The following is a 27,715-nucleotide window of genomic DNA, read 5'->3' on the forward strand; positions in this document are numbered from 1 at the left end:
GTTGGATTTCACCTCTACGCTGCCTATATAGCATTTGGGGCATTTTCTTCACGAACATAAGACCCAAACATTTTCTTTTCGCAAAACACCCCAAATTAAAATGGCACCCATGGAAATGCTGGCACTGTACGAGGTGAGCCGAACCGCTTGTGCCAGCCGTGCCCTCGGGAGGCGCAGGGCCAGCAGCGCGTCAGCCCAGGGCTCCTCCATGCACAGGAGCCAAACCCGGGGCTGGGGGCCACGGGCCCCCAGGGTCTCTGCCCCGAGGTCAGTGTGATAGCGCCCGGGGCACGGCCGGGCACCGACTGAGCGCCGGCCCCTCGGCTACCGAGCCCAGAGCTGGGAGCCGCCTGGCCGGACCCCGCCCCGCCCGGCCTGAGCCCCCCGCCCGGCCGCGCCGGGCCATGCAGTGGGCGGAGGGCGAGGCCCTGCTGCCACCACCACCCCTCTTTCCGCCCGCCCTGTCAGGCACCGCCTCCTCCTCCTCTCCTCCTCCTCCTCCTCAGCCGCCTGACAAGGGGACGGGGGCGGTAGCCGCGGCGAGGCAGCAGCGGGGGGTGGCAAGGTAGGGGACAGCCCGCGAAGCTCCGCCGGTCCGGGCTGCTTCTCGTCCTCGTTCTCCTGCGTACGGGGCGCTGAGGACCGGCCATGGTGAAGGTGTCGTTCAACTCCGCGTTGGCGCAGAAGGAGGCGGCGAAGAAGGAGGAGGAGAACAGCCAGGTGTTGATCCTGCCGCCGGACGCCAAGGTGAGGGCGGCGGGGGGACCGACGCTCCGGGGCCGGCCCGGCGGTGCCGGGCGCTCCGCGCTGTTCGGCTGCGCTGCGCTCGGCGGGGCTGCCCGTGGCGGGGAGCGCGGCGGGGACGCTGCCGTGCTTTGCACGCCCCTTGCCCGCGGCGATGGCCCCGCGGGCGGGCCGGGGGAAGGCTGCGCAGCGGTGCGCCCCGCCGCCCCATCGCCTCACGCTTCTAAAATGGCTGACAGGGAACGAGCTCCTTAGCTCCGCTTCTCCCGACTCCGGGGATCTCTCTGGTGGTTTCGTTTTTCTGTTTGCTCGGTCGGGGGGTTTTGTTGGGGTTTTGTTTATGAGGGGGGGAGGTTTGTTAGCCGCTACAGCGCGTGGACCGCGGGCACCTCGGCTTTGAGGGCCGGCTGCACGCCCTATCCCGCAGCTGTGTTGGGCCGGCGGTGGGAGCTGGTTTTTGTGGAAGAGGGCGGGTCGTGGCTGCTGTTCCCCCCTCTGCCATCCCTCCCGGCCGCCCGGAGGGGCCCGGCCGGCTGCTGGCGAGCTCCCGGACCCCGGATGCTCCAGGGCAAGGGAGCGCTTGGAGGTTGAAGCTGGGAGTTCGGCCGCGCTTGTGCCGCAGCATGTTCGCAGAGCCTGGTGGTCGTGTGGTACGGAGAACTTCGCCTCGGAACTTGGGCTGGCTGAAATAAAGAAACAAAGAACTGCGTCCCCCCCGCCCCAAAACAGCACCCAAACTCCAGGCGCTGTTGTCGCCTCCCCTCTGCAAACAGCAACGAAGAAAAAAAACACCAGCGGCTTTTAAAGTTTTTGAAATGCAAAGCTGCCTAGAATATAAAGGTTTTTGGTTGCAATTTCTGTGTTCCCGTAATCAAAACCAGTTTTTAATTCGGAGTAGTGTAATTTGCTCTAAGCTCTTTCAAAAGGGAAAGAAAACTTGAAAAATGGCCAGCTGCACATAAACAGTGTCTTGCTGTTTTCATTTGTTTTCACAGTCTCTTGTGCATCGGGCCTCCGAATTACCAGATTAGCGCTTCAAAAGTGATAGTGTTTATTAATTTCTTAAATCTTTGTGATTAATTTCTACCTAGGAGGACAGTATCTGTTCAGTTTGTAGCGTGAAGTTGTGCCCTGGTGAAGGTTTTGCTGTGATTATGATGGGGCCAGGTTCTTCACTTGCAGAATCTGCTGTCATTTCACAGACGAGGGGAACCAGGAAGGTGCTTCTAGTGACATCTCTCTGATACAGCAAGTGGTTAAATTTCACACTTCTGCTGAGCATACTGCACTTTCAGATAAAACTCTGACCAGAGTATTTAAGTCTCTGGAACAGTGTGCCACAACAGATGAGACTGTATTGTTACTCAGATTGCCTGCAATTACAGGAAATCCATTAGGTGCTCCGTGTTCCTAGAAGAGTCCTATCCTCTAGGAAGTAGTGCCATCCCCAAGCCTAGATTAAGCTGTAGAATTCCTTCCTGACCCCAGGTTTGGTGGTCAGTTTGACACCAAGTGTATGAGCAAGACACAAGCTGCATGTTCCAGAAAATGATTTTTTTTCTGATTACCTTGGAATCCAGACCTGCCCTGGATGATATTTGTTTCCAGATAGCCTACCAAATTCGGCTTGTTTTTCTGCTGCTAAACAAACAAAATACATCTGGCTAATTGTACACTGGGGAACAAATCCTCCTGACCCTATCCAGACACTGACGGAAGCATGTCATTTGACTATGATTTCCTTAATGTGGAGCTGTAAATTCTAGCAGCTGAGGATGACATACAAGATCTGCCTTAACTTTGTTTTCCTTGCCTAGAAATGAGACTTGTAAACATTTATTAACCAGGTCAAAAGGCGGTCTGATCTCACAGTAGCTACTTAAAAGTTCTTGCACTGCTGTCAGGGGATGAACACGCTTGAACGAAGCTTGAAACACTCTTAAAATAGCTTGCTAGGAGGGGATGCTCAGTACAGATGAAAATTCCAAAAACAAATGAGCGCTCTTGAGGGACGAGTCTTTGACATTCTCCTTGACACATTTCTATCTTTTGTCTGCAGAACTGCAGACCTGCACCTAACAGTGTGCAAAATTCTCTTGAGTAAGCTTTTTTTGAGCTTTTGTGTTTCAGAGCATCAATAAAAGCAGATCTGGTACAGTAGCATTGTCTGAAGATTGGTAGAACAGGGTGTACAATCCATGCAGGATTAGCAGCAGTGAAACAAACAATGCCATGTAGCTCTAGAGGTAATTCTTCAAGTCTGGGAGCTTATTCTCAGATCTTGGGGTGGGGGCAGTGGGTGGAAAGGAACTGAGGGCCCTTGTAAAACTCGATACCTTTGCGGTAAGTGCAAGATCCACTCTTTGAACTTTGCCTTCTCGAATACAGCTGCATTAGAAACAGATTTTCCCCTGCCCCTCCTCAACTTCAATTGCCTATGCAGCTCTTTGCAGGAAAGGGGACAAAATAAACCACATCTGACAAATGCATTATTCATATCACGTCGTTGCTGGAAAACCCGTAGCTTCAAGTGAGGTTTGAAGGCAGTGTGGGAATGTATATTGGAAGAAAGAATTCTGGTAAACTGGAAAAGGTCACATATCCAAAACAGCATATATGGGACATTAGTTTTCCCTTCTCTTACATTGTTTCTGTAGGAAAATAAATAGATCTGGATCACAAATGTAAGCATGAAAAATATTACAACATTTTATGAAGCTTTCTTATATGAACAAAGTCCTGGGAGGCATTCTGGACTGAAGTAAAAGGAAAGCCCTAAGAAGAGGATCAACAGAATTGCACTATCACAATTTTATTACCAAGAACTTAAAAATATTTGAGCTAGAGATTTTAGTAAACTAGTTGAGATTAATGAATAAAGCCAAATACTCTGAAATGTTGAGAAAATAAAAATTCATGGAATGAGCTTTTGGGCTAATTCTTTGACAGTCTCATTCTGCTGCTTTTCCCAGCACAGTGCCTTGAAGACTGCCACTCTGCCTTTGCAGGATTATTCTCAAATACATAATCTTCCAAGGACTTAGCAAAGAGCATTTGCAGCTAAAATATGCTGATGATACAGCATAGAAATACTCTGATCTTGCCAAAATTTGCCCAGTAACCCCTGATGCAGATACTAATCGGAAATTAATCAGGGAAGGTATGACAGGAAGAGGCAAGAAAAGTAGGGGATGTGTCATGGAAACAACATCTTAAAAAAAAAAAGGTTTTACAGAAGGCAGTGGTCTTATGCTTTAGAGTATGTTACTGAAAAAGGAGTTGAAAAATCCAGAGTGCTAATCCTGTCTCTGCATAAATCACTGCTCAGTATTATGGCATGTAGTGAAAGTGTCTCCATAATTACTGTAGGCAGACATTACAACTCTGTTTCTGTTGTTGGGATGGTACTTCTATGCCATAATTCTTGGCCAAAATGCAGAAACCTCCTAGTGAAGGGTCTTAGGCCACATTTCATTTTCCATTTTGCTCATTGTCTTTACAATAGGGTGTTTTATGACCCAGTTTCCCAAAAAACAAACAATGTGCAGTATTTTAACATTTCTCCCTACAATAGATCTTTGGAGAGCCAAAGATGGTTCGGAGCATAAAATCAGTTTCTGAGCTGAAGTCTTCAGACATTTTATAAAGGCCATTCAGTAGATTCGGCCCTCCCAGAAATCTTCATGCCCTCAGTGACTCGGGCTATTGCTCCTTTCTGCCAGGTTCATTGGCAACCTTTTAAAACTATTTTTTTCTTTTTTGGGGTGCTCAACACGGCGCATCTTTACCACATCCAGCTTTGTGCATGGAAGCTGTGGATTCACCTGTATGTATTGTGGCTGACCATTGGATAACTGCATGTGCAGAGAGTTCAATGTGAAAGTGTAAATGTTAAGAATTTTAAATTTTAATTAAATCAGCAGCTTTCTGCATTTTTTCCTTATAAGAACATTATTACTCTGACCTTTAAAATTAACCTTTTTTTTTTTTTCACTTTAGCTTAATCTTGCCTAAAGCATACTAAAACAGACATTTTTAACACAGAGTGGAGGGATCCACCTAGGAAATACTGTTGAGCAATAGCTAATGAGCACTATTTTGCTGTGCAGATAAACCCTCAGATTTTGTGTAATTGGTGTTAAATATTTCTGAAATAAAGACATTAACTTTACGGGTTTTTTACATATATATATATAAAAGTTACTGTATCCACTAAAAAAATAGTCATTTGCTTATTATTTTGGAGTCAGGAAAGCAAGTTTTCCCACTTCATGGAATGTCTCAATAGCTGGGTGATTTAGGATTGTTTTGTTTGTTTTTCATTTCTTTTTTTCTTTCAGGAGTTTCCATATTCCCTTTATAGGCTTTCTCCAGCCAAGTTTCTATAGGCCTTATACCAGATGCCGTTGGGGAAGGAGCAGTCTTTGTATTTTCCTCTATTTTCTGTGATGCAACTAGGTCATTAAACCAACCAGCTTCTGCTATCTGTCAGAACATTGCTGAGATTAAGACATGATTATTTAAAAGAGGACCAGAAGTAAAACATCCTAATAAAGTGGATTCTCTCCTTCTTCTCCCAGACATTGCTAAAATTTTAATGAAAATCCACAAAACCATAGATGAAAACCCTCCAGTTTCAAGCACAAAGAGTACTCAGGGTTCGTTCTGTCACTTTATTTGATTTTGTGGGTACCCAGAAATATAAATTAGTGTGAATTGAGTTTTACTGAATAAAATTTGTGTTGTTAATGAGGGACTTCTCCTAAGAAAAGAAGCCTTGTGGCTGCTATCTTCCACTGCATGCTTTTACATTATGAATTTGTGCTACTGGTTAAGTAGTGCAGCTTCCTGAAAATAAGGTAACTGTGGTCTTGAAACTCTTGGCTCCTAAAGCTATTCCTTAAAGCCTGCCAGCAACTGAGAAAATACTAAAAAAAACAGGATCTCTAAAACTTTGTGGTGCTCCTCTGACAATCTCTTGCTATTTTTAACTGAGTTAAGGGATTTGGAATTACAAAGTTCAAAATGTGATCTGGAGGAGCTTGTGTCATCCCCCAGCAATGGATGTGAACCCATGGGACAGAGGAGGTCTGTCAGTGCTCTGTATCTTTTCTGATCTTCACTTCCTTTTCTGTCTCTCATAACTTCCTGACCCGAATAACAAATATAAAGGTTTGGTTGAGAAATGCAACTATTTCCCAGAAGAATGATATTTAATATTTCAAACAGGATGTATTCTGCCAGACCTTTGTGATAACTGCTTGGTCAGCTGTTTGTATCATTCACGTTTTTGGCTGGCTGAGCAAGAGCTGATGGCTGTACCACACAGCTCATGTGAGCTCAGTGCAGGGATGACTAGAAAGACAATGTGAATACTTTCTGCAGTTCTAAGTAGTTTCTCTTCAGTTTCCCAGACTTCCACTTGACTGAGACCCCTTGCCCCAAAAATGTATCGGAGAACTTTTTTTTCCCCTTAATATCATCATATGGAAAAGTCTGTAATTAGATGATGCTTTATTTAGTGCAGTATCTAGAAAAACTATCCTGCACTGTAATGTATCTTTACAGTAAATGCCAGAAGTACTTATCTTATGTTCACTCCTGTCCTTCTGTGCTGCAATACTCTTTTGGTGAGCTTCAAGAAACTGGTTTAAATGTTAACATTGCATAGTAGTATGAAAAGCAGCACTTAAACAGAGGCTGTTGAAAGAAAGTTCTGTTCAATGGGAAACATCAAATTAAATTAGTTAATTCTGATGATGTGGATCAAAATGAAATGCCGTGCTTTCTTGTGAAAAATCATTTGAAAGAAAATTTTCTTGGAATCAGCAGTATTTTCAAGGGAAATGGTTTTGACTCATTCCATTATAATGAATATTTAATCCAACATGTGAGCATGTATTTCAAGAAAATTTAATTTCAAAATATAATGTGTATATACTCTTTTCTTCTGTTAAGTATTTTAATGAAATGTTTGCAGTTGCAAATGTATCCTCACAGTTGTGTTTTTATAGACTGCTTTCTATTTTCAAATCTATTTGTTTTGCTATTTGTGTAGGTTTTTCCCTTTTTTTTTCTTTTTCTTGTCAGCATTTTAGTAAATGTTGATGCTAATAGACTTTTGAGGGGGTATGTAAGAATGGTAAGCATACACCTCCAGTAATGTTTTCAGTTAACCATTCTGCAGTTGTGATTTTGGAATACTTGTCAGCTTTATATGTATTTTCTATCCAGTAGCTACAGGCATCAGATAGCTCTTCATAAAAAGAAAATAGTTCTCTCTATGACTCTCAGGAAATACCTTCAAAAGCAAATACTGTATTTTTAAGTCTTAGTAATTTTAAATGTTCTTTATTCTCTACTTCGAAGAACATTATGATATTTTTAAAATGTAACTACAGCTGGGATAAGAAATTATGTGTTTTGGTACTTATTGCACAGATTTCTTTTTCCCTGTTTTTTTTCTCTCCATCCTCCCCTTTTGCTATGATTGGCAAAGGTTAGCATTATCTGCTTTTAGTCTCCTGATCGGTATGAATAATACAACATTCATTTTCTTACTATTTATGAACTGCTTTTTATCCTCAGTGGAAATTACTTTGAATCTACAGATGAAAAGCATGCTAATTTGTAAAATTCGGATATCTGTCCTAATTTTACAGATGTGATAAACCAAAGGAATGAGATAATTAATAAGATTGAGCTCTGCAATGAAGTCAGAAATGGTTTTGTGGCAGACATCATGTGACCTAGGTAGGGTTTGGGCCACAACGGACATACAGAAAAGCACCAGGTCCTTCCTGAGTGATCCATGTGTCATCTACAAGCAAGGGTCCTCTGTGCAACAGCTGTACAAGATTCATCATGACAAAATGCCAAAATCATATTTTCCCAACAGTTATTATAGAGATCCTGGAAAAAAATAAATTGGTATCTTGTTTGTCCTTTCCATGTAGTGTCAGTGTGTGTGTGCAGAAATATTTTTCTAAATTTTTCTAGAGTTTATGTATTATTAAGTATGCAATACATATAATTTCATATATATATATACACACACGCATAAAAATAAAACCCACAGGCATTTTAAGAGTAGAGTTGCTTGAATGCAAGTCCTTGGTTAATTTGTGGTTGTCTTTGTCCTAGGGTTCAGCAAACTCCCACTTTGATGGCAGCTTTCTGCTCTTATGTGGGTAGAATGAGATGGTGGAATGACTGTGAAAAAAGAGCACGCTAGGAAGATCATAACTGGGAGGGGTCAGTGATCTCTGGGGTGGATCTCACATAGTTGCTGAATCACTAAGGCCTGTTTATGTATTTATTTTAAAAGATAAAGCTTACACAGAAATAGAAAACCCTTGCATTTACACATTGGAAAATGCAGCAGCCTTTGCAGGGTGTGAGTCCAAACAGGGCTCTCGGAGGCTGCTGCACAGTGCAGCGAGTTGTCTTGCTTAAGGTTTGCAGTTTTGGGAAGCTCTTGGGGAGGTGTTTGAATGCGGGCCAGGTCTGTGATCCTGCAGGGTGTGATGCTGCCAGGTGCTGGGCCCTGGAGTGTGTGCTCCACTTCAGACTTTGAATAGTCTAATTGTACCGAAGCCCTTCAGTTTGTTGCAACAGTTTTGTCTAGAAAGAGGGTGTAATTAAACATCAGCCTTCCAAAGTCAGCTCTCCTGTGCTGATACTCATAACTGCTACAATTAAATGCTATCCTGTATTTGCATATAGAACGGTTTCCACTCAGAGAACTGTACTTGCTGTACAGGTACTATGCATTCTGATTCATTAATACATGTATTAGCAGAGTGCATGTGTTTGAGGACAGGGCTGCCGTTCACAAGAGCCTCAACAGACTGCTGTAATGGGCTGACCAAAATCTCAAGAGTTTCAGAAATAGCAAATGCCAAGTTCTGTACCTGGAGCAGACTCATCTCAGCCATCAGGATACACAGGGCACCACCTGGCTGGGAAGCTGCTCTGCTTGAAGAAGACCCAGGACTTCTGGTGGCCAGTCAGCTGGACACTGGTCACTGGCATCACTGAAGGCTGAGAGCTCTCTGATCCAAAAAAAGACAGCAACAAACTGGTGTGAGTCCTCTGACCACAACAGTCAGAGACTCGAAGTTACACCCTGTGAGGAGTGGCCAAGGGAGTGGGGCTTGTTCAACCCATAGATGAAACTGCTGCAGGGAGGACTACACAGCAGCCTCCCAGTGCCTGGTGTCATAAATTTAAAAAGGAGAGCTTCTAACTGATAGAAGCAAAATATTTTTCAGTCTTGAGCAGAACTGAATGCTGCTGAGGAAATTACCCAGAGAAGCTTTGAAGTGTCAGTCTTAGCGGTTTTCAAACCTTAGCTGGTCAAGAGCCCTGAGCAACCTAGACAGGCTTCAGAGTCAACCCTCCTTTGAAGCAGGACTACAGACCTCACAAGTGTGTTTTGTGATGCTGGATTCTGCTTTTCAGAGAAACTGAGACACAGCCTTTGTAACTTGCTTGAGATGACATACCATCTGTGGCTGAACTGGGAATAGAGTTATTAAATTCCGAGGCTCAGTGGTGCATATGTGCATGCTAATGAGATCTCTTGGGTGAAAGAGCCAATGCCACTTGGGAAAATAGCCTTGAGAGAAATCTAGGTTAAATTCACATAGCGTTCCATCATACTGATGTCTGAGAATCAGGCAGTCACAGGAAAAAAAGAAATTTCAGATATAAGAAATGAGCAGGGTAAGGGAGAAACAGGGACTGGAACAATCAAGGTCAAAGAGATAATTTAGTATTGATCCATTTTATGTGGAATAGGAACCTTCTAAGTTCCTGTTTTCAAACAGTGATCTAATTCAGGATAAAGTTGAAAGAAATAACTTCATTAAACTTATAGATTGATTTAGTGTAGTTTTTGTAAGTATGGTAGAATGTAAGTCAGTTGTAAGTCAAAAAATGCAGGTGGGTAAAGGGTTTATTTTGGCAATGTTTAAAAAATGAAGCATTTTTCAGAATTGGACAGTTTAATGAAATGCCATGTTTGGTATGCTCTAACTATAAAGGATGTGGTGATTTTGTTTTCTGAAGGCAAAATGCATTCTGAAGAATGTCCCATTGGACTTCTTACGTTTGAGGGGTTTTGTTTAAAAAATTAATCCCTCTTGTTAGATATCTGTGCAAGCTTTCTACCTACATGTTTTAGCCTATGACTTGCAAACTTGCACCAGGATGCTTCTCTTTTCTTTAAATATGTGAGAAAACTAAGTGTGGAATGCAGAACAAATTTCCATCATTCCAGTTTATGAAAATGCATAGGTAAATTCAGCAACATTAATATATTTTCTAAATAAACCTGATTTCCAACCCGAGCATCCAGATATTTAGAGGCAAGATATTTTCCAAATATTGTAGGTTTTATTAAAGTTTTCATGGCAGGATCTGGGGACAAGACAGAAGAATAATAAAACTCCAAAGAAAGGAAGTAAAGGCTGTGTGGAACTTTATTACTTGTCTAGCACAGACCCAGAGGTCTTGGAAATGTGAATTTTTTTTTCTTTAGTGAAACAAGTGGCTAGAGTTATTTGTTAATCCTCAATCTGTATAGTATTAGTGTTGCTTAAAACTGTAGATGTGTGTCATGGAATGGCCAGCATTGGAGGTCATCTGGGGCAACTCCCGTGCTCTAGCAGGACAATCTGCAGCTGCTTGCTTGGGACCATCTCCAGTCAGCTTCTGAGTATCTCCAAGGATGGAAAACTCCACAGGCTCCCTGGGCAAGCTGTGCCAGTGTTCAGGATCATGCAGCAAGAGAAGTGTTTCCTCATGTTCAGCAGGAGTATAAGATGGTATTAAGATCCTGTGCTGCCAATATCTGTACAGAAGAAGATTCTGGAGGGTAGTCCTTGCCCTGAGCATTTGCAGTGAAAACGCAGGCCAAGAGGCACAGGAGTGCTGCGCTGGTTGATGTGGCAGGCCAAAGTCCAGAGCAGTTCTGTGGCTATAGCCCAGCTCCTCTTCACCAGAGCATGGTGATGAGTGGTTTATCTAGGGGCAGCGATGAAAGGAGGGGAAATGGAGATAAGGTGTGCCCAGTTACTCTGCATGTGGCAGATACCGGAGAACTCTGCTTTGGGTGGGGAAAGATCCAGGGGGCATAAACATAGGATAAGTGGCCAGGGAAGGAAGTTGGCAGATCTTGAAACTGGACAGAGAGGAGGAACAATCTGGGGAACACAGTTTGAAGAAAACAGTCAAATACAGTGTGTGGTTAGTTGTACACTTGCTGTAGACAGCCTGGGATGAGGATATAGCCAAAAGTGCAGGTGAACCACCTGAAAAAAAGTTTTTGCCTGGTCTGAAAATACAACTTTCAGGCCATTTAAGACCATTACATCACTTTCTAGTCCATGTAAGACCAAAGCTAACAATGACTCATCTTAGTGCTGCTCCAAAATTCAACCAAAACAGCAATTTGAATAGTTACAGGCTTTTTCCTTCTTTACCCATCCTTTTTAATTGTTACCTGCCATCAGGTTTTACAGTCTCTTATCTCAGAAATGAAGGCAGTGTTTAGGTAAATCAGGATTACTCATGTTGGTTAGGAGTTGCTGGATTACTTTTCAGGACATGCTTCTTTTGTTGTCCTTCTATCACATAGCTGTGGATGAACTGCTGATTCCTGTCCTTAACATTCACTTTACAGTTGTAATTTTCCTTTATTTCCTAGAGAAAATTTGAACTCTTCATGTTCCAACATGTTTCTGAGTTTTATTTCCTGCTCCCTTACTCTTGCCTGTTTTCCAGTTTTTGTTCTCTCTTCACCTCTATCTCTCCCAATACATGCAGCTGCAGCTACCTTCCTACCCACTAGCACTCCTTCCCCTTTTAAGATGATCTTGAGCTGCTGCTTATACTGATGTTTTTATTCTGTTATAGTTACAATGTTTGAACAATGAAATGAGTCATTTGACAGATACCTTACATTTTAATAAAACTCCCCCATTATTTCGTCAAAGATAACATTCAGCCAATTAAAACAGCCTTGGACTTTGAACTTGTAAAGCTCCAGGAATTTAGTGTCTTCTCACTTCTGGATTTCCTAGTGCTGTCTAAAAGGTTTTGTATTTACAGTGCTATTTCAAAGACCATATACAGATATGAGAAATACAAGAAGAGGTTAACAGTACCAACTGCCTAATAGGTAATTCTAATTGATTAATCTCCTTGGTTTTTCAGTCTATGTGACTACAGCAAACAGCAGCACAACTAAGGTTGTGCTTTCATGTTGTTCTCTAGGCAGAGAGCCTTTGGTCAGATGGACAAGTCCCTGCCTGTCGTGACAGAAGGACTGGCAGTGCTGGCACTGAAGGGTTGCAATGTTCAGATACCAACTGCATATAAACAGCCATAGCTTGTTTTCTGGACAAGCGAGAAGTCTCTCAAGCATCTATTGTATATGGAGTGTTTTTTCCCAACTAGCAAGTTAAAAGATGATTGTACTTAAAATCTAAATTTAATTTTATTAGTAAGCATAAAATTGCTGGTTTAGAGGCAGATAAGTATGATCGCCTTCCAGATTCACAGCATCTGCCAAGTGAGGAGTCTTGCAAAAGCCTGTCTTAATTTCCCATCTGCAACAAGTAATAAATAGAATACCAGGCTTGGAGCAGTCTTCAGGCAGGAATACCATCAAAAGAATGCAGAGCTCTTTCTAAATTAAGTTCATTTTAAATTGACTTTCTTTTGTGAGGATTTTATACAGATGTCAGATTTCCAAGTCAGAGCAGGCGAGCCTGACCAACAGAATTCAGTTTATAAAGCCGTTGGTCAGTATTTTATTTAAAGATGTTTTAGCCTCTCATTAAAAAACACTTCTAGGGAGTCATCATTAACTTCCCTCCTTCTTGTTCCACTAATTAAAGCTGCGGTTGGTCAATATTTGCCTTCAGGAAACTCAGTCTGTCCCACTGTGTTCTGTCTGTCCATGTGAGCTAAGTGGCACACAGAGGACCTTGGAAGAAAACTGTTCTGAACAGTCCCACCCACATTAACTTCCAGCCAGTTCTACCCACATTAACTGTAAGCTTTTATATATGTGTTTGTGTATATGTATTAGATGTTATTCTCACATGCATAATTATGGACGTTTTGTGCATTATGCTGCAGACATTTTTAGTAATGTTTTTAATACTCAGTAATGCTCTGCATCTGGTTTCTCTGTGGATCAAAGACTTGCTCATTCTGAAAGACATTTCCCCCTCCCAAAGTTATTTTTATTGCTATTGTATCTATTTTTAAATTTGGGACATTATCTTTTGCATAGCTGTCCAGAAGTCATTCTGGACTTCTCACAGTATGTTGTCCATCATATCTGATTTAGATAGTTGTGTCCTTAATTTCTGCGAAGGAACAAGATCTGATAATCTTCTCACTCATTTTAATACAAACTAGACATATGCCTTGTAAGTTTATAGACTGCTTTACTTTTACAATGTTAAAGCAATTATATTCCACTATGTACAAAAAGCCACAAGGGGAAAATCTAAGTAATTATCAAGCCTAATTATACACATTTGTGGCTCAGTGTTGGAGCTTCTTGGAATACATTTGTGATAGTATCCCAAACATTAATTTGGCCATTCTAAAGTTTAGCATTTATTAAAAAACAAAAACAAAAAAAACCTGACCAAAACAAAACAAAGCATTAAAATGGAACTGAAAAGAGCAAGAGAATATATGGCCACCAGCCATTAATAACTACTAGTGTTTGCAGGTTTATGGGGTTATTAACTTCTTTTTCTAATTTACTGCAGAACAGTTAATGCCCATTGTCATAAAGATGTTCTTGTGAAGATCTCTTTCTAGTTGAGAAGTGTTCTGGTAAACAGTTTGTGGTATTGTGTGCCCATCTCAGAAGTGTTTCATGGTTTTATTAAGAAGGCAGAGAGCAGTTTTACATTCACTGCTTTGGTCACCAGTAAAGGGATCTGTTCTGAAAACGGAGGTCATCTTGTCATTTCTTTGTGAGAAGACTCCAGATTTGAATCTTGCTAGTCTCAAATAATAGAGAATTTATACTTGTGTTCTATTTGAAAGGAAAGTTGTTACTGCAGAGCTTGAAGCTGTTCAGGTTGGGAAGTTCTGAACTATTTAATTTCAACACTGTAGGATTTAGTGTACAAGTAGCGCAGAGAGATGCTTCTGTTTCATGTCTTATCCATGGGAAATAGGCTAATCAAATGTTTTCCAATTAGGACAATCAGCTCATCAAGGGAAACAAGCCAGTTTTGGGCCTGCATCCAATTCCTCCTAGAGCATTTTGCATCAGAGATGAATTTTATGGCATCATCTTAAGGCTGAGGATTCACAAAGGAGTTGAAAATACTTGGGGCAGGGATCAAGCAGAAGAGAAGAAAGAAAGGGACCGGGACACTAATGATTGTTTATTACTGCTCACAGAAGTAGAGAGGTGTATTTTTAGAGGTCAGTGTTCACCTCAGGTACATGATGCTTTCCTTTGTGAGATACCTCTGGCGGTGGAAAGCGGACCTAGAGAAAAATTAGTCATTGAGGCTGCAGTCTCATGTTGTGCTCTGGCTTCAGAAGTCAGCACTGCTGCCGGGGAACAAAGTGCAGTTGTAACCATGTCGGGAGAAGCGCTAGTTCAGCACTGTCCCTCTTAGTGGGGATCTGCTTTCACTTAATGGTTTTTTAGTCAGAACATGAGTCACCTGGAAGCAGGGTGAGCATCCATTGCACTTTCTGCTCTTGCAGTGCGGAAGGTCAGATTTATATAGCAAGGGATAAATTATTCTTTTGGGTCAATACAGCCCAAACTAAGCTGTCATGGCAACAATATGAAAGTTTAGAGAGTTTAGCCATGTGTCAGCTACATACATGAGTATAATTTGGCTTCAGTAAGTTATTTATAATATTTTAATTTAAGCTGATTTTAAACTGCTTGATAATATACTTATTTTTCAGTCTAGGAAGTAAATTCTTTGTTCTCTTTTAGTAGCATAAAATCTTTTCAGTGTTGTCAGTTTCAGGTTCTGCCTATGCTAAAGTGCCATTTTTTCATTCATTATCCTAAGCAGGAGCCTAAATTGGGCTTGAACTCCTGCTCTCAGTTTGGTGGGCTGGGAACAAATCAATGATAGGCAACTATAAATACAAAATAGTTTAATGTGCCACCACAAGGGATACCTTCAGAAATAATAATGGTAGACTTTAGTTGGTGGTAAAGGATAAAAGAGATGTATTAAACCTGTTGTTTACATCTGTCGTGTCATATATCAAAGCAAAATTATTTAAGGTGGAATACTGATAAATTTGTCCTTCAGATTTCTCCTAGCATGGTGAAAGTGTAAAAGTTACTTTCTTTTTTTCCTGATTATTTTTGTGGCTTGTGGAAAATTGATCTGACATTAACCCTCATTTCGAGGTAGGTGTTCATACTCTGTATGCCTTACTCACCATTTCCCAGATGCATGTTTTCTTAGTCTTTCTGGACCTACTAAATAATGAAAAAAATTGGAAGAGGCAGTTATTCCACTAATGGATAATTCCGGTTGAAGTTGAAAAGGTGTAGGGGATGAAAGCAGCACTAGGAAAGAATAAAGATACTCTTTATATTCTTCATTAGGGAATGTTTTGATATTGTATCCCAAAGGGAGTTTGCTATCCTGTTTTCTGGCATTAACTTGAGACGGTTTAAGTGACAACTATTGTAAAAAGTTTCGATCAGGTGTCCTGTATGCTTTGAAATATCTAGGGAAATAGTTACCTAATGATACAGGGCAACATAAAAATAAAAATCCGTGGTTTACCTGATTTAGATTTATAATTGAGATGATTTATAGAAGAATCCACAGTGACTCTCAGCCTGACCTGAGAGTTAATTAGATTAGCATGGGTATTATGTCCTATTCTCAATCTTTGCAAAGAGCCAGGCTAAAAATCAGGCAGCTAGTAATCCTGTAACTTTTTACAATGAATTCTTTAAGTAATTGGTTTTCTAAAAGAGTTTAAAAATTGTTTCTTGTCTTTACATTGTGTCTTTTCAGTCCACAGCAAATGTTGCTGATTTCACTTTGCCTTGTAATGTATCCCAGAAATGTTGGTTTGAAGGGGCCTCTGGAAGTCATCTGCTGCAGCCTCCCGTTAGAAACAGGATGGTTGCCAAAGCGAGATTAGCAAAGGCTTTCTCTAGTTGAGTCTTGAAAGCCTCCAAAGATGGAGATTTCACAATCTGATTTGCTGTGGTATTTAGCAAGGTAAAGTAAAATAAAATGTGTGAAATCTGTGCAGTTTGACTCTAAATATTTCTGAATCAGGTTTTGGCAGCTGTTGCCTGGCAAAGAAGCTGCATTGCCATTTGTGTATGAAAGGTAATTGCAGTGTACTGTAAAGGTGGGTTTCACATCACTTAATTTTAGCTGCATATGAATTAGGGACCTACTTTGTTAAGCAAGGAATTTCCCTCTATAATCAGTGAAAAGAAGTAAGTCCCTCCAAAATGCTACTTATCCTTCTCTGGGATGGCTGAGTCATTCCCAGGAAGTGCCACTTTCTCCCACCATTTACAGGGAGGGTCCCCTTTCCATTTGGTGTCAGACTTGCTTCAGCAAGGGGATTAGATTTGGGAAGGAATTCCCCTTCAGATAAGGTACCATCTTAATTAGCAAATGCAGCAAAAAGACCGGATACATCAGGCAGAACATTGACTAACAACTATAGCTGTCAAAAAAACTTCTCAAGCACTTCCCGTCCTGCTCTTCCTCAGTTTTCTGGTTTGGTGGTTTTTTGTTCATTCTGTCATAATGATTTTGCCCTGATCGTCAATCTACATTATTGTTTTATGATTCCAAAGGGGTAATGAATTTCTTTGTATTTACTTGAATTCAGATGTTTTCCCAGGAATGTCCTGGCTTGGAACAGGGTAGCTCAAAGTTGGATTTATTTATTTATTTATTTATTCATTCATTATTTTTTCTTTTTTACTTTGTATATGAGTTATGCAAACACTTGAGGGAGGAAAGAGCATTGGAATGTGGCTGATAGAGGAAAGATTCTGCAAGCAGCAGTTTATTGCTTAGGATGCCTGTGGGGACTGCATGGTTATGCAAACTAGTGCCCTAAAGGGGAAACATCCTGTCATTCCTTCAGTACTACATGAACAGCAGATGTAGGCATGGCAAATGCTGTCTTAGAGCAGAAAGATTCCTTAACAACAACTTACAAAGCATCTTTATATTTTTTTCATTCCCACCTTTGCTATTCTGCCAGCCAGGTTATGGTAAATGCTGTTTTGTTCTGATGGAACAACATGGGAAAGGATATATTTTACTGCTCTTACTACCTTTGATCTTTCATTGGTTCTTTAGGTTCACTTATATTGCATGCACTAAGGCAAAAAAGAATCTGACCTTTCTGAGCTGACTTCCTCACTCTGCTGTTGTTGCATGGAGGTTGCCTGAGAATGCATATTTTTCTGTCTGTAACCTGGGAAGTGGCTCACTGTGTATTATTAGGTATCTCAGGAGATTTGGTTATATTTTTCTCACAAGTCTGCTGATTTAGTCAGTGATGATGGATGGTCTTAAAAGTACAAGTTTTACAAAACCTCGACTTAAAACAGACTTGTTTTAAATTTTACTAAATAAGGTAAGTTCCTAAACACTTGTGCCAAAGCGTGTACAGCCTTTTCTGGTGGATGCAGTGTTTGTCTTTGCTGGGCCTCAAGTATCTGCTCTCTTACCTGCCCTGGGAAAAGTGTGTTGAAGGTCCCTCTCTGGTGCCTTGCAGGACCCTGAGGATGCTGTGCCCGTTGGACAGAGAAGAGCCTGGTGCTGGTGCATGTGCTTTGGATTGGCCTTTATGCTGGCTGGTGTGTTCCTGGGCGGTGCCTATCTGTACAAATATTTTGCATTCCAGGTAAGTCACATACTTGTTATGAGAGGGCTGTTTTTCTCTGTGGGAAGAAGAGCAACAGACTGTTCTTTTTGTGTTACATTTAGAAGAGGAACAAACTAAACCAAAGAAAATAAACTGGTTTTTCTTTCCAAAACTTCATGCGTTCTAAAGGCCAAAGTTTTGCCTTCTCTGAAGTTACCTTTCAGCAGAGGAGGGCAGAAGTGAAGCTGGCAAACAAAAGGCACCAACACTTCTGAAAACCTTGCTTTGCAGAGAAAAGATTGTATCTAAATAGGACTTGGGTTTAGGAACCCCAGAGGTGTCCCAGATTTTTATCTGCTCTCTTTTCTCTTTTGCAGTGCCAAATACTGGAGGTGGATTAACCCCTTGAAAGCCTCCTTGTTTGATCCCAGGTTTCCTAACACAAGGCACTGCTAACGTACAGGAAAGGGACTGCCTGTGAAAGCAACGCGGTGACTCTCTCCTTCCCTAGCCTCCACATGGATAAGAAATATGGGCCCTGCAGGGGACTTGAGAAAAGCACAGTCACTGTGGTTTAAACATGCTCTGTCAAGTCTAATCCACACTGACAAGATTAGACCTCTAACAAAATGTATTTTGAGTCTTTTAACAAATGGCACTGCTGCAAGAGGAGCTCTCTGAAGGCAGCAGTGCCAGGAAAATGGAGCATTTACCTGAAACATGGGAGATCTGAGTTAAATATTGGCTCCCTTGGGGGGGCGTTGTCACCAGGCAGTGCAGGATGTGCTGGGCTGTTGCCCATGTGGTGCGAGCACACCCTGCCTGCTTCAGAAACTGCTGGGGTTGCAAGATCACAGACCCAGAAAGGGAGAGGTAAATATGAATCTCTCAGCCCACTAGTTAGCGCACCTAATTGTAAGGTAAAAAATCACGTTCCTGTCCTTGATAGCCGGACTGTTGCTTTTCCCCCATTTTAGTAGCTGCTAATGGAAAGCCAAGTGATTAAACTTGAGAAATTCTAGCTGAACTTGCAGTTTGTAGTCTGTCTATCACATTAACCAAATTTACAGGGGAACAGTAGTGTTGCAAACAATGATGCTTAAACGGCACGGTTTATCCCGGTGGGTGGATTAACGAGCTGAGGAGCTGAAGGCCGGTTGCATTTCCAAGGCACATTTTACCCCTGCTGAGCACGGGGTGCTCCACCTTTCACCTGCCAATAGGATGAAACTGAAAGTACCATTTAATTCCAACCTGTGCTACTTGTTTATGAGTCAGATCTGCCTTAAAGGAAGCATTCAGGAATTGAGCTGACATTGCACTGAAGACACATTTTCAGTGTAAAACTTTAAATTTGATGGCATGTGCATATGCAGAGTTCTATATTTCTAAAACTATCTGGCATGTAGATTTGGTACATGACTTCCTCTGACTTAACTGTATTTTATGCTTCACTTAGGTAGCTTTCCATGTGTACTGTTGCAAAAGGACACCAATTAGTTATTTCAATTTCTCTTTTTATCTCTTAAAACTGTTCAAAAATTATTTTAGAAACTGGCTTTCCAGACTCTTGTAAAACTAAGCAATTTCACAGAATAATTGAGTTTGGAAGGAAAGTCTTGATGTTATCTAGTCCGACCCTCTGTTGCAAGCAGGGCCAAATTTAGAATTAGACTTGCTTTTTAAAGGTGATTTGGATGACCAATTTGAATATTTTTAATAATAATTTTGACTACAGTTAGATCATAATTTAATAATAATAATAATCATATGCATACATATAGATGTAGGAACTTTACTGTCTTTCTAAAAGTACATGGAAGACTGGATTTTAAGAACCTTCTTATGGGATCCTGTTCTCCATGAATTCAAGGGAAGAACTTCCTCTGGGTTGAGTGGAATTGACGTTTTAGCCGTGGTCCTGTTGTAGATAGCAACTGGCTCCTGCTTTGGTGTACAAATTAAGTTAAAGGCAAAAAATTTCATTTAGTCTGACAAATTTTTCTTCTCTTCAGTGCTCTGAGAACACTTTAAACCTCTGTGTTACTGATCTTTTTGTTGCTGGGTTGTTTACTATTTTTAGCAAGGTGGTGTGTATTTCTGTGGAATAAAGTACATTGAAGATGGCTTAAGTTTACCTGAGCCTGGGGCAGAGGCTCAGAGTGCTCGCTACCACACAATTGAGCAAAATATTCAGATCCTGGAGGAGGAAGATGTTGAGTTTATCAGCGTGCCAGTCCCTGAATTTGCTGATAGCGATCCTGCTGATATCGTCCACGATTTCCACCGGGTAAGAAATACGTCTGAAGAAGTTGAAAGTATTTAAAACTTGAAAAGTGTTCCCTCTCAGTCATCCTGATAAATATACTCCTTATTTATTATGGTGGGGGAAAGCGGAGGGGTGGAGGATGCAGCAGAAATGTTTTGATCAGCAGCAGGCTGCAAGCAGTTATTAACCAGGCATAAAGTACAGCACAATACAGTCATCATCAGGTAGTGTGTAAACCACCATTCGTAAATACAGTTCTGTTTTTAGAAAGGGAAAAATCTTGGATCTATTTGCTCTCCCTAGTATGAGAAACTAAAGAGAATATTATTCTTGCTCTGCTGAGTCCACTGGGCCAGAATTTGACCAACTGCTGTGGTGCCAAGGGAAATTTGGAAAGGGCTGAGGTAACTTTGACATCAGCTTGGAGGGGCTGATTGTATCTAATGTCACTGAGTGTGCTCAAGCACTTCCAGAGGTGCTCTCCTAGCATGACTCAAACCCCCAAACCAGCAGCAGAAGGGGACAGACCATGGAAGACAGCTCATTTTCCAGATGCCACAGGAAGCCAAAGATTAATTTCTTCATGCACCACAGGCTGCTACGATTCCTAGAGGTACTGAACTAGGGTTTCAAAGCTGTCTTCCATTTTTGGAGAAATAACCTTGATTGATAGGAATCATGGTAATAAATTTCTGTTAAGGCAGTTGACAGGCCTACAGCTCTCAGTGTTAAGAGCAGCTGTAAAACAATTAGTAGCCTTCCTTTCCTGTACCAGCGTGGTTGGAGCTGTCTGATGGTGATGAAATGTTATACAGCTGGCTTTCAGGAAGCTAAATCTCTGTGAACATTTGAAGACTTCGCTGAACAGCCTTTTTTAAGCTAAGCTGAAAAAGAATAAGGAAGTGTCCTATTTTTTTATGCAAACTTCAGAGTTTAAAGTGCTATCTATCAAATATTCATAGCCAGATTTGGAGGAAAACATTGCTTGCTCAAGCTATGTAATTTAAATAATATTTCAGAATATATTTAGGAACTTCTGTTAAGAGTTAGAATAAAGACTCTAAAGAGGGAAAACTAGAAAATGAAAAAAGAAAGCAGCATCTAAGAAGCAAGTAAGAACAATATATTATTAGAAATTTACTTTTTGATTTAGTAAGTTAAAGGATTTGCTGTAAAGGTTAGTGCAAGGGTCATTTGCCATAGGTACAGCACTTGCTCCATGTAATGAGATTAGCTGCGCTGATGATTGCTGTCCTGGCATTATTTTGACTGCTGGGCTCCTGTGCTCAGTATTTTATATACATGCACAATCTCAGAGCCTTCAGCAGCTAGAGATAACATCTTCTTTAGCAAGAACAGGTGCAGTAAAACACAGCTCAGTGAACAGAGCTACAGGATTCATCAGGGTAATTCCCTAAGCTTTTTATCAAATGCTGGCAAATACTGCAGTTAAGGTACTGTATAAAGATAATAGTTCAACTATGAATAATCATTAAACTTGCAAGTCAGTAGTATTTTTGAACCTAAAACTACTTTTGTTGCATTATCTGTAGCAATATTTTTTTTCTTTCTGTATTTTGTTCTTACAGCAGCATTTCCTCTTTAGACTGTAACAAAATATAAAACCATGAAGATTAGAGCCAGGTTTTTGCCCTGTTGTTTCACAATGAAGGTACTAGTCATAAATGAACACAGTACTTGTTTCCATAACAGCTCAGGTACACCTTTGTAGTTTCCTTGCCTAGTGCATTTGAGCTCCTCATCACCTGCTGCCTTGCCCAAGTCCCTGTCGAAAATACAAATTCTCATCAAGGCTGCCCTTTGTTTGTGCATTTACTTGCCTGAATATTGGAGTTTATTGGACAGACTTTACAGTGAACAAAGGAATAAATTGAAGAACAGCACAAGGCAATAGCAGTTCAACAACATCTGTTTGTCAGTTTTCTGATTTTGATTAAAATAAATGTTTTCTCAACAGAGACTCACTGCCTATCTTGACCTTAGCCTGGATAAGTGCTATGTGATTCCTCTGAACACTTCAGTTGTTATGCCACCAAAAAATTTCCTGGAGCTGCTCATCAATATCAAGGTACGATTAAATCACAAGTAATTTGTTCTTAAGACAGGAACAAGTAGAAGTTGGGTTTTTTTTCCCTTCTGCAGAACTCTGACATTCACACAAGGCACATGAATGCTAGAGGTCTTTGCAAAGAGAAAAAAGTCTATAACCTACTTAGACAATGATCTACAATCATGAAGGAATCATTAATTCAGAGGAAGACAAGAAGTTATTTTCTTCAGTATTGTAAAATTGGCTGACAAAGCCATGTAAATGTAGTGTAGCTGGACTCTTTGATGGTAGTCTGTGTACTTCTTAATTTATAATCCATTGTGACTAAAGTTTCTAGGAAGCATGTGTGCACTGGACTAAGGCTGGTTAGCTGAGAGGCATGAAGTAGATAAGACTGGGAACATTAACAGGGCCATTGTTTCAAGTGTTGATCCCTAGAGTTGGCCCCCACTTTGATCCAGTGGCTTGAGAGTGATGCACATGAGATACTTTGGATCTGCTGAGCACTTCACATAATGTATGCTTTCAGTTGCAGATTTAAGTAGTGTTTACCTTGGGTTCTGGCCTTCTGGTTTCTTCACAGAACAGCAGAACAGTCCAGTGGGGAAGAGAGCTGGTGAAATGTGTCTAAGATTTGAGGAGAATGTTTTAATATTTTACTGGGGTTTTGTAACTTTAGAACAGTTACATCACCTTTGGGTTTGCATCTTTCAAAAAAGGCTTTGGAATTAGGAGTCCAGGAGCCATTTTAGCCATTTCTGAGTAAATAAATAAATTTCATGTGAAATGTTACCACAAGTAAGTCCTTTGCTGATTTTTTGCTTCCTATTTTGAGACTGGCTATTTAACCACACTTTCATTTCCTGTACATAAGGATGATGTGGTGTCTGTGAAACTCAGTGACCCCATTTTTTTTAACTTTGCCTGTGCTGTTTTCTTTCCATTTTTAGATCACACGAATTTCACTTAAAATCTGTTAATTTCCTAGTTTGTCATTAGTCCTGAATCAAATATGCTTGGTTTACAAGTAAGAGGATAACCAGGCATCACTCATTTAACTGAAAATCTGTGCAAAAGCAAACAGTTTTGATCATTGTTCCCAACAGTGGGTGCCCTAATTTTATGAGACATCTGTTTAATTCGCATTGTATTAACAAAAAGCTGTGGGCATTTGATGTCACAGAAAATCAGGCTAAATGTTCATTACTGGAATCTGGAAAACTATGCTGCATATACACAAAGTGAGTGAATACTGTCCTGCAGTCACACTGGTTGCACCAGCAAAAAAATGTATGAAATTGATGTGCTTGTTTCATTAAAATGAGCTCTGAATACATGCAGAGGTCATTTTATGAAAATGGAGGAGTCCTAGGCTGCTCTGGTGTTTAAGAAACATCATCATTTTAGCCTCAAGATCCACATTTCTATATATTGATACCGTTTGCTTCAATGTGCAGACATGAAAGGCCTCCTTTGTTTCTTTGGGAAACAAAACTGAAACTGAGATATATTTGCTCATCCACCTCGTTTCCACTGCTGAGCCAGCTGGCTAATTTTAACTGTACACAGTGCACAGGATGTCTCAAAAATGATGATATTTGTGGCTATGTTGGATCCCAGCACTGGATAATTGCTCCTGCAGCAACTGGGCAGAGGAGATTCCTGCACTGAGTTTCCTCTTCTCCTGTCCCACCCACGGAGGACTGAGAAGGCTGGGTCCAGGGGTGGGCTGGGAGATCCTGTGGTTTGGAGGGCACAAGCCCAGGAGCGTCCTTCCAGGCTGCCCCCCAAGTCCTCAGCACTGCTGCCCACCCTGTCAGTGGCCAGCACTGCTGCTGTGCTCTGCACTCCCTTAGGGCTCCCCTCTGAGATTCGAGAGACCAGGAGTTAAGATCCAGTAATTTACAGAGGTTTAATTACAAAATAATGAGTGGGATGATCTGGGAGACTGACATTTGCTAAGCTGTTACTTAAAAAAAACCTATTGTTGTTTTCCTCATAGTATATATTGAAGAAAATATTCATAGTTTATTCATTCATGCAAAATTTAAAGTGAGTTTTATACAATCCTTTCTTTACTCGGAAGAATAGCATTTAATCAGCTTCTCGACATGTCACTGGAGCTGGAAATATGATCTTGTTTCACAGTGGAAATTTCAAGTTGTTTATTGTCACTAAAATATACAGAGAGCTTTCACAACAGAAGCTGAATTTGCTTTCACAATAAGTGATCATTTTATTTTTAAAACCAAGGAACACCTTCTATGCCGCTATAAATTAGAACCACTCTTAACAGGATTTCCTAGTATTTTTAAAAATGGATGATTATTTAATAGTGGTGGTATTAGAAAACTGGCTGGCAGCTAAGTCTGTGCATCTTCAGCCATGTACAGTGAAGTGTGCACAGGGGCAGATTCCTCCATCATTTCATCTGTGGCAGAATAATACTGGAGGGCCTTGGAGGTCTTTGCATGTCATCATGGCTCTCCCGTTTCAGTGTATTGCCTTGAAACACCTGATGTCCCACTTTGGCTTTGTAGTACTTTTCCACATAAACAATTGTGAGAGTTGCCATAATAACTTACAGGGGTAGATGGTCTCATCTTGGCTTTGGTTTGAGAGCAGTGCCCCATGCTGTGAATGAGTTCAAGGCTTCCCAGCCCCGTGGACTGCAGCTGGACTATGCTGCAGCTGTCCTGCTTCATCAGCAGGAGCATCTCCATGTACATTGTGTTTCTGCCAACTCCAGCTTGGGGGTTGTTCCCACTGAGGTCTGGTGGGTTGTTATTAAGTGAAAACTTTGGATAATGATAAGTGCAGAACTGACGTGTGACTGTGGGTACCCCTAGAAAAAAAACCTGCTGAAGGCTGATGTTACTGTAGCAGGAGGGCAGTGGGTGTTAGCATCAAGGGAAGTTCTGAATGTAATTGTTACATGTTTCTGTACTGCAGTGAAGTTTGCACATTTAGAATGAAAGTCTGTGGATAATACATACTTTGAAATAATTCAAAGATACATTGAAGAAAAACATTGCAAAGTGTTTCTTGTGTACTCAGACTAGGAAGAGATGGCTTTTGACAGAGCTGTTACGTTTTTGTTCAACAGGCTGGAACATACTTGCCTCAGTCCTATTTGATTCACGAGCAGATGATTGTTACTGATCGCATTGAAAATGTGGATCAGCTGGGATTCTTTATTTACCGCCTCTGCCGCGGCAAGGAAACCTATAAACTACAGCGCAAAGAAACCATGAAAGGTAAACACTCCTCCTGCAGTCTTGTGTGATGGAAAAAGCTTCAGTGATGCCAGAGTGTGTTCAAAGAAAAAACTAATTAAAGCAAGGCTTGCATATTGCACTAACCAGCTCTGTGGGCCTCAGTGTGTCTGATATTTTCTTGTGTAGGTGTGGAAATAAGTCATGTCATGGTGCAAAAGTGCTCAAGGTCCCAGTGGCCTAGGAGTGCCAAAATCTGTGTGTATGTGTGCATGAGTGTGTTTGCTGGAGCTCAGGCTTTTGTTGATGCTCTTCTTCAGTCTTGAACCCTAAACCACACACCCCACCCAAAACCAAAGAAAAATCTTTCATACAGGAGAAGCTTTAGCCTTGTAGTCCAAGTACAGAATTGCAGGCTCTTCTTGTTATTGTTACATGTCTTCCTATTTGTGTCAGTGAAATGTGAATAAGCTGTCATCACAGGAAAATTGTAGTGCTTGGTACTTTTTTTGTGGGAAAATGGCTGAAAAACATTATTTGGAAGAGTCTTGAAAAGCTATTAAATACTGCCTTAAAATTTGCATTCAGGAGTTACTCAGATTTGCTTTTTGGTGGTTTGGGTTTTTTTGCTTTTTGATGGTTTGGGTTTTTTTGCTTTTTGGTTGTTTGATTTCCTGTTGTTATTGTGTAATCTGCATGTGGTGTGCAAGTGCATACCAAAGCAGTTTAATTGCTCCTGTCATATTGTGAGACCTGACTGCTAGGGAAAGCAAAAAGAAGAAATACATTTTATAAAAGCAATTTAGATTGATGTTTGAAAATTAAAAGATTTTAATACCGAAATCCATTTAAAAATTCAGTATGTTTATCCTGTAGTAATAAATAGTAAGCACAGGTTGGCAGTGAGCATGTTTGCCTACAATTTGGTTAAATTCTGTCCTTCTCTATTTCCAAGATAATGTTTAAATGCTACAAATCTGCTCTTTTTTTTGCATAGAGCAGTTTATTCTATTTCTGTTCTCTCACGTCCCCACAAGCATTTTTACAGATGCACAGAGAGGGAGACTGGGAGCTGATCTGAGTTGAAAACTAGCCAGTGGGGGATTCTGGCAGGTTGGTTTCCACTAAACCAGTACTGAGATTTGGTTCATCACACTTTCAAGATCATTCCCTGCCAACTGATTTTCTATGTCTGAATGTGTGCCTGTGTGTTTTTTGGTTGAGGGGAGGGTTGGAGAGGGGTAGTTATGATTTCTGGTGCCATCGTAGCAAATGTAAAACTTCTGTCTCTGATGTACCTCAGCCCTTCTTCTCTTGACACTCTGTTGTTCTTTGCCACTACAACAGGAATAATTCAGAAGCGTGAAGCCATCAACTGCCGAAAAATTCGACACTTTGAGAACAAGTTTGCTATGGAAACACTCATCTGTGAACAGTAATGTGGCATAGTACTGTTACAGGAGACTTAAAAAGTACAGTATGACCCCACCCTTTGTATTGTGTGCAGTGATTATTTTTTAAATTTTTCTTTTATGTAAGTAGTGGACAGGGCTTTCTTGCTGAACACCTTCCATACTTCTCATCTCACGATACATGTAAGATCAATACGTTTTAGTTTTCTTCTTATTTTCAGGTGTGGTGTTCTTCTTATATTTGAATAGCAATTGTATAAAGATTTAGTTGCTAGTGCATTTCATGTGAATCTCAAATAGGAAGAAGAAGTCTTTGAAATCTCCACCAGTTTTTAAGTAAGTAAAATTGAAAAAAATTATTAATGTAAAAATGGACTGCAAGAGCTACTTCTAACTGTAATATTACCTGCTATATAGTTTGTTACAGCATATAGACAAACCTGTATTTGACTCTCCTAACCAAGTGCAATTTGTTTTGTTTTTAAAATATTGTCATATTTACCTTTTTGAGATTGATTTCTGACTTGATGTTTTAAAATGGCAAGTGTTTGCTGTAACAATCTTTTAGAAAATTAAGAAGTAACTTATGTTACTAACTTGTATATAATCCATGTATGTGCAATGGAAAATAAACCTTATAAACCTGTTTGTCTAAAAGTCTTGTGTTTTCTTCTGCTGCTACTGGATTATCTTTGAGAAGAGGAAACTGCAGTTAAAATTAATACATTCTGTTTCTAAAGATAGAATAGATGGGCTGAGGAATGAAATATGAACACAGAAGCATGCTTTTCTGTCCCTTTTCAATTAAAGGCAGTACTGTGCTACTTGCTGAAATTCTGGATGGGTATTTCCACAGTACCTGCAATCAGAGTGGAGACCCAAAGCTGATCTAACACGTTGTTAATGTTAGATTTAGACTGAGTGTCTGAAATCCCTGTCCTGAGTATATGTCAAATGATGGACATCTCCAACATGTGCCATGAGTCAGGCTGACCCAGCTGAGAGCCAGGAGTGTTCACTACCTGCAGGACTTTGCAATTCCCTTTGTTCCCTGTGGTGGTGCTCCTGCCAGCTTGTGCCACTGAACTCTGCCAGGTAATCCGGGGCTTGCCCAAATACCAGC

General features: G+C 40.8%; 1 protein-coding gene across 1 annotated transcript; it reads left to right on the forward strand.

The window, feature by feature from the left end:
• The first annotated feature begins 495 nt into the window (after nt 1-495).
• ITM2B (integral membrane protein 2B) lies at nt 496-27,249 on the forward strand. Its single transcript, XM_058849677.1, has 6 exons — nt 496-747; nt 17,536-17,664; nt 19,709-19,915; nt 21,873-21,983; nt 25,072-25,222; nt 26,528-27,249. The coding sequence occupies exons 1-6, from the start codon at nt 649-651 to the stop codon at nt 26,617-26,619; spliced, it is 789 nt and encodes a 262-aa protein (XP_058705660.1). The 5' UTR covers nt 496-648; the 3' UTR covers nt 26,620-27,249.
• The last annotated feature ends 466 nt before the right edge of the window (nt 27,250-27,715 follow it).

Source organism: Poecile atricapillus, chromosome 1 (assembly GCF_030490865.1).
Source record: "Poecile atricapillus isolate bPoeAtr1 chromosome 1, bPoeAtr1.hap1, whole genome shotgun sequence".
Classification (NCBI taxonomy): Eukaryota; Metazoa; Chordata; class Aves; order Passeriformes; family Paridae; genus Poecile; species Poecile atricapillus.

Coding starts and splice junctions, on each gene's coding strand:
- ITM2B (XM_058849677.1), top strand. CDS start 649: ATGGTGAAGGTGTCGTTCAACTCCGCGTTGGCGCAGAAGGAGGCGGCG. Junction 17,665..19,708: donor ACAAATATTTTGCATTCCAG/GTAAGTCACATA, acceptor TACTATTTTTAG/CAAGGTGGTGTGTATTTCTG. Junction 19,916..21,872: donor TCGTCCACGATTTCCACCGG/GTAAGAAATACG, acceptor TTTTCTCAACAG/AGACTCACTGCCTATCTTGA.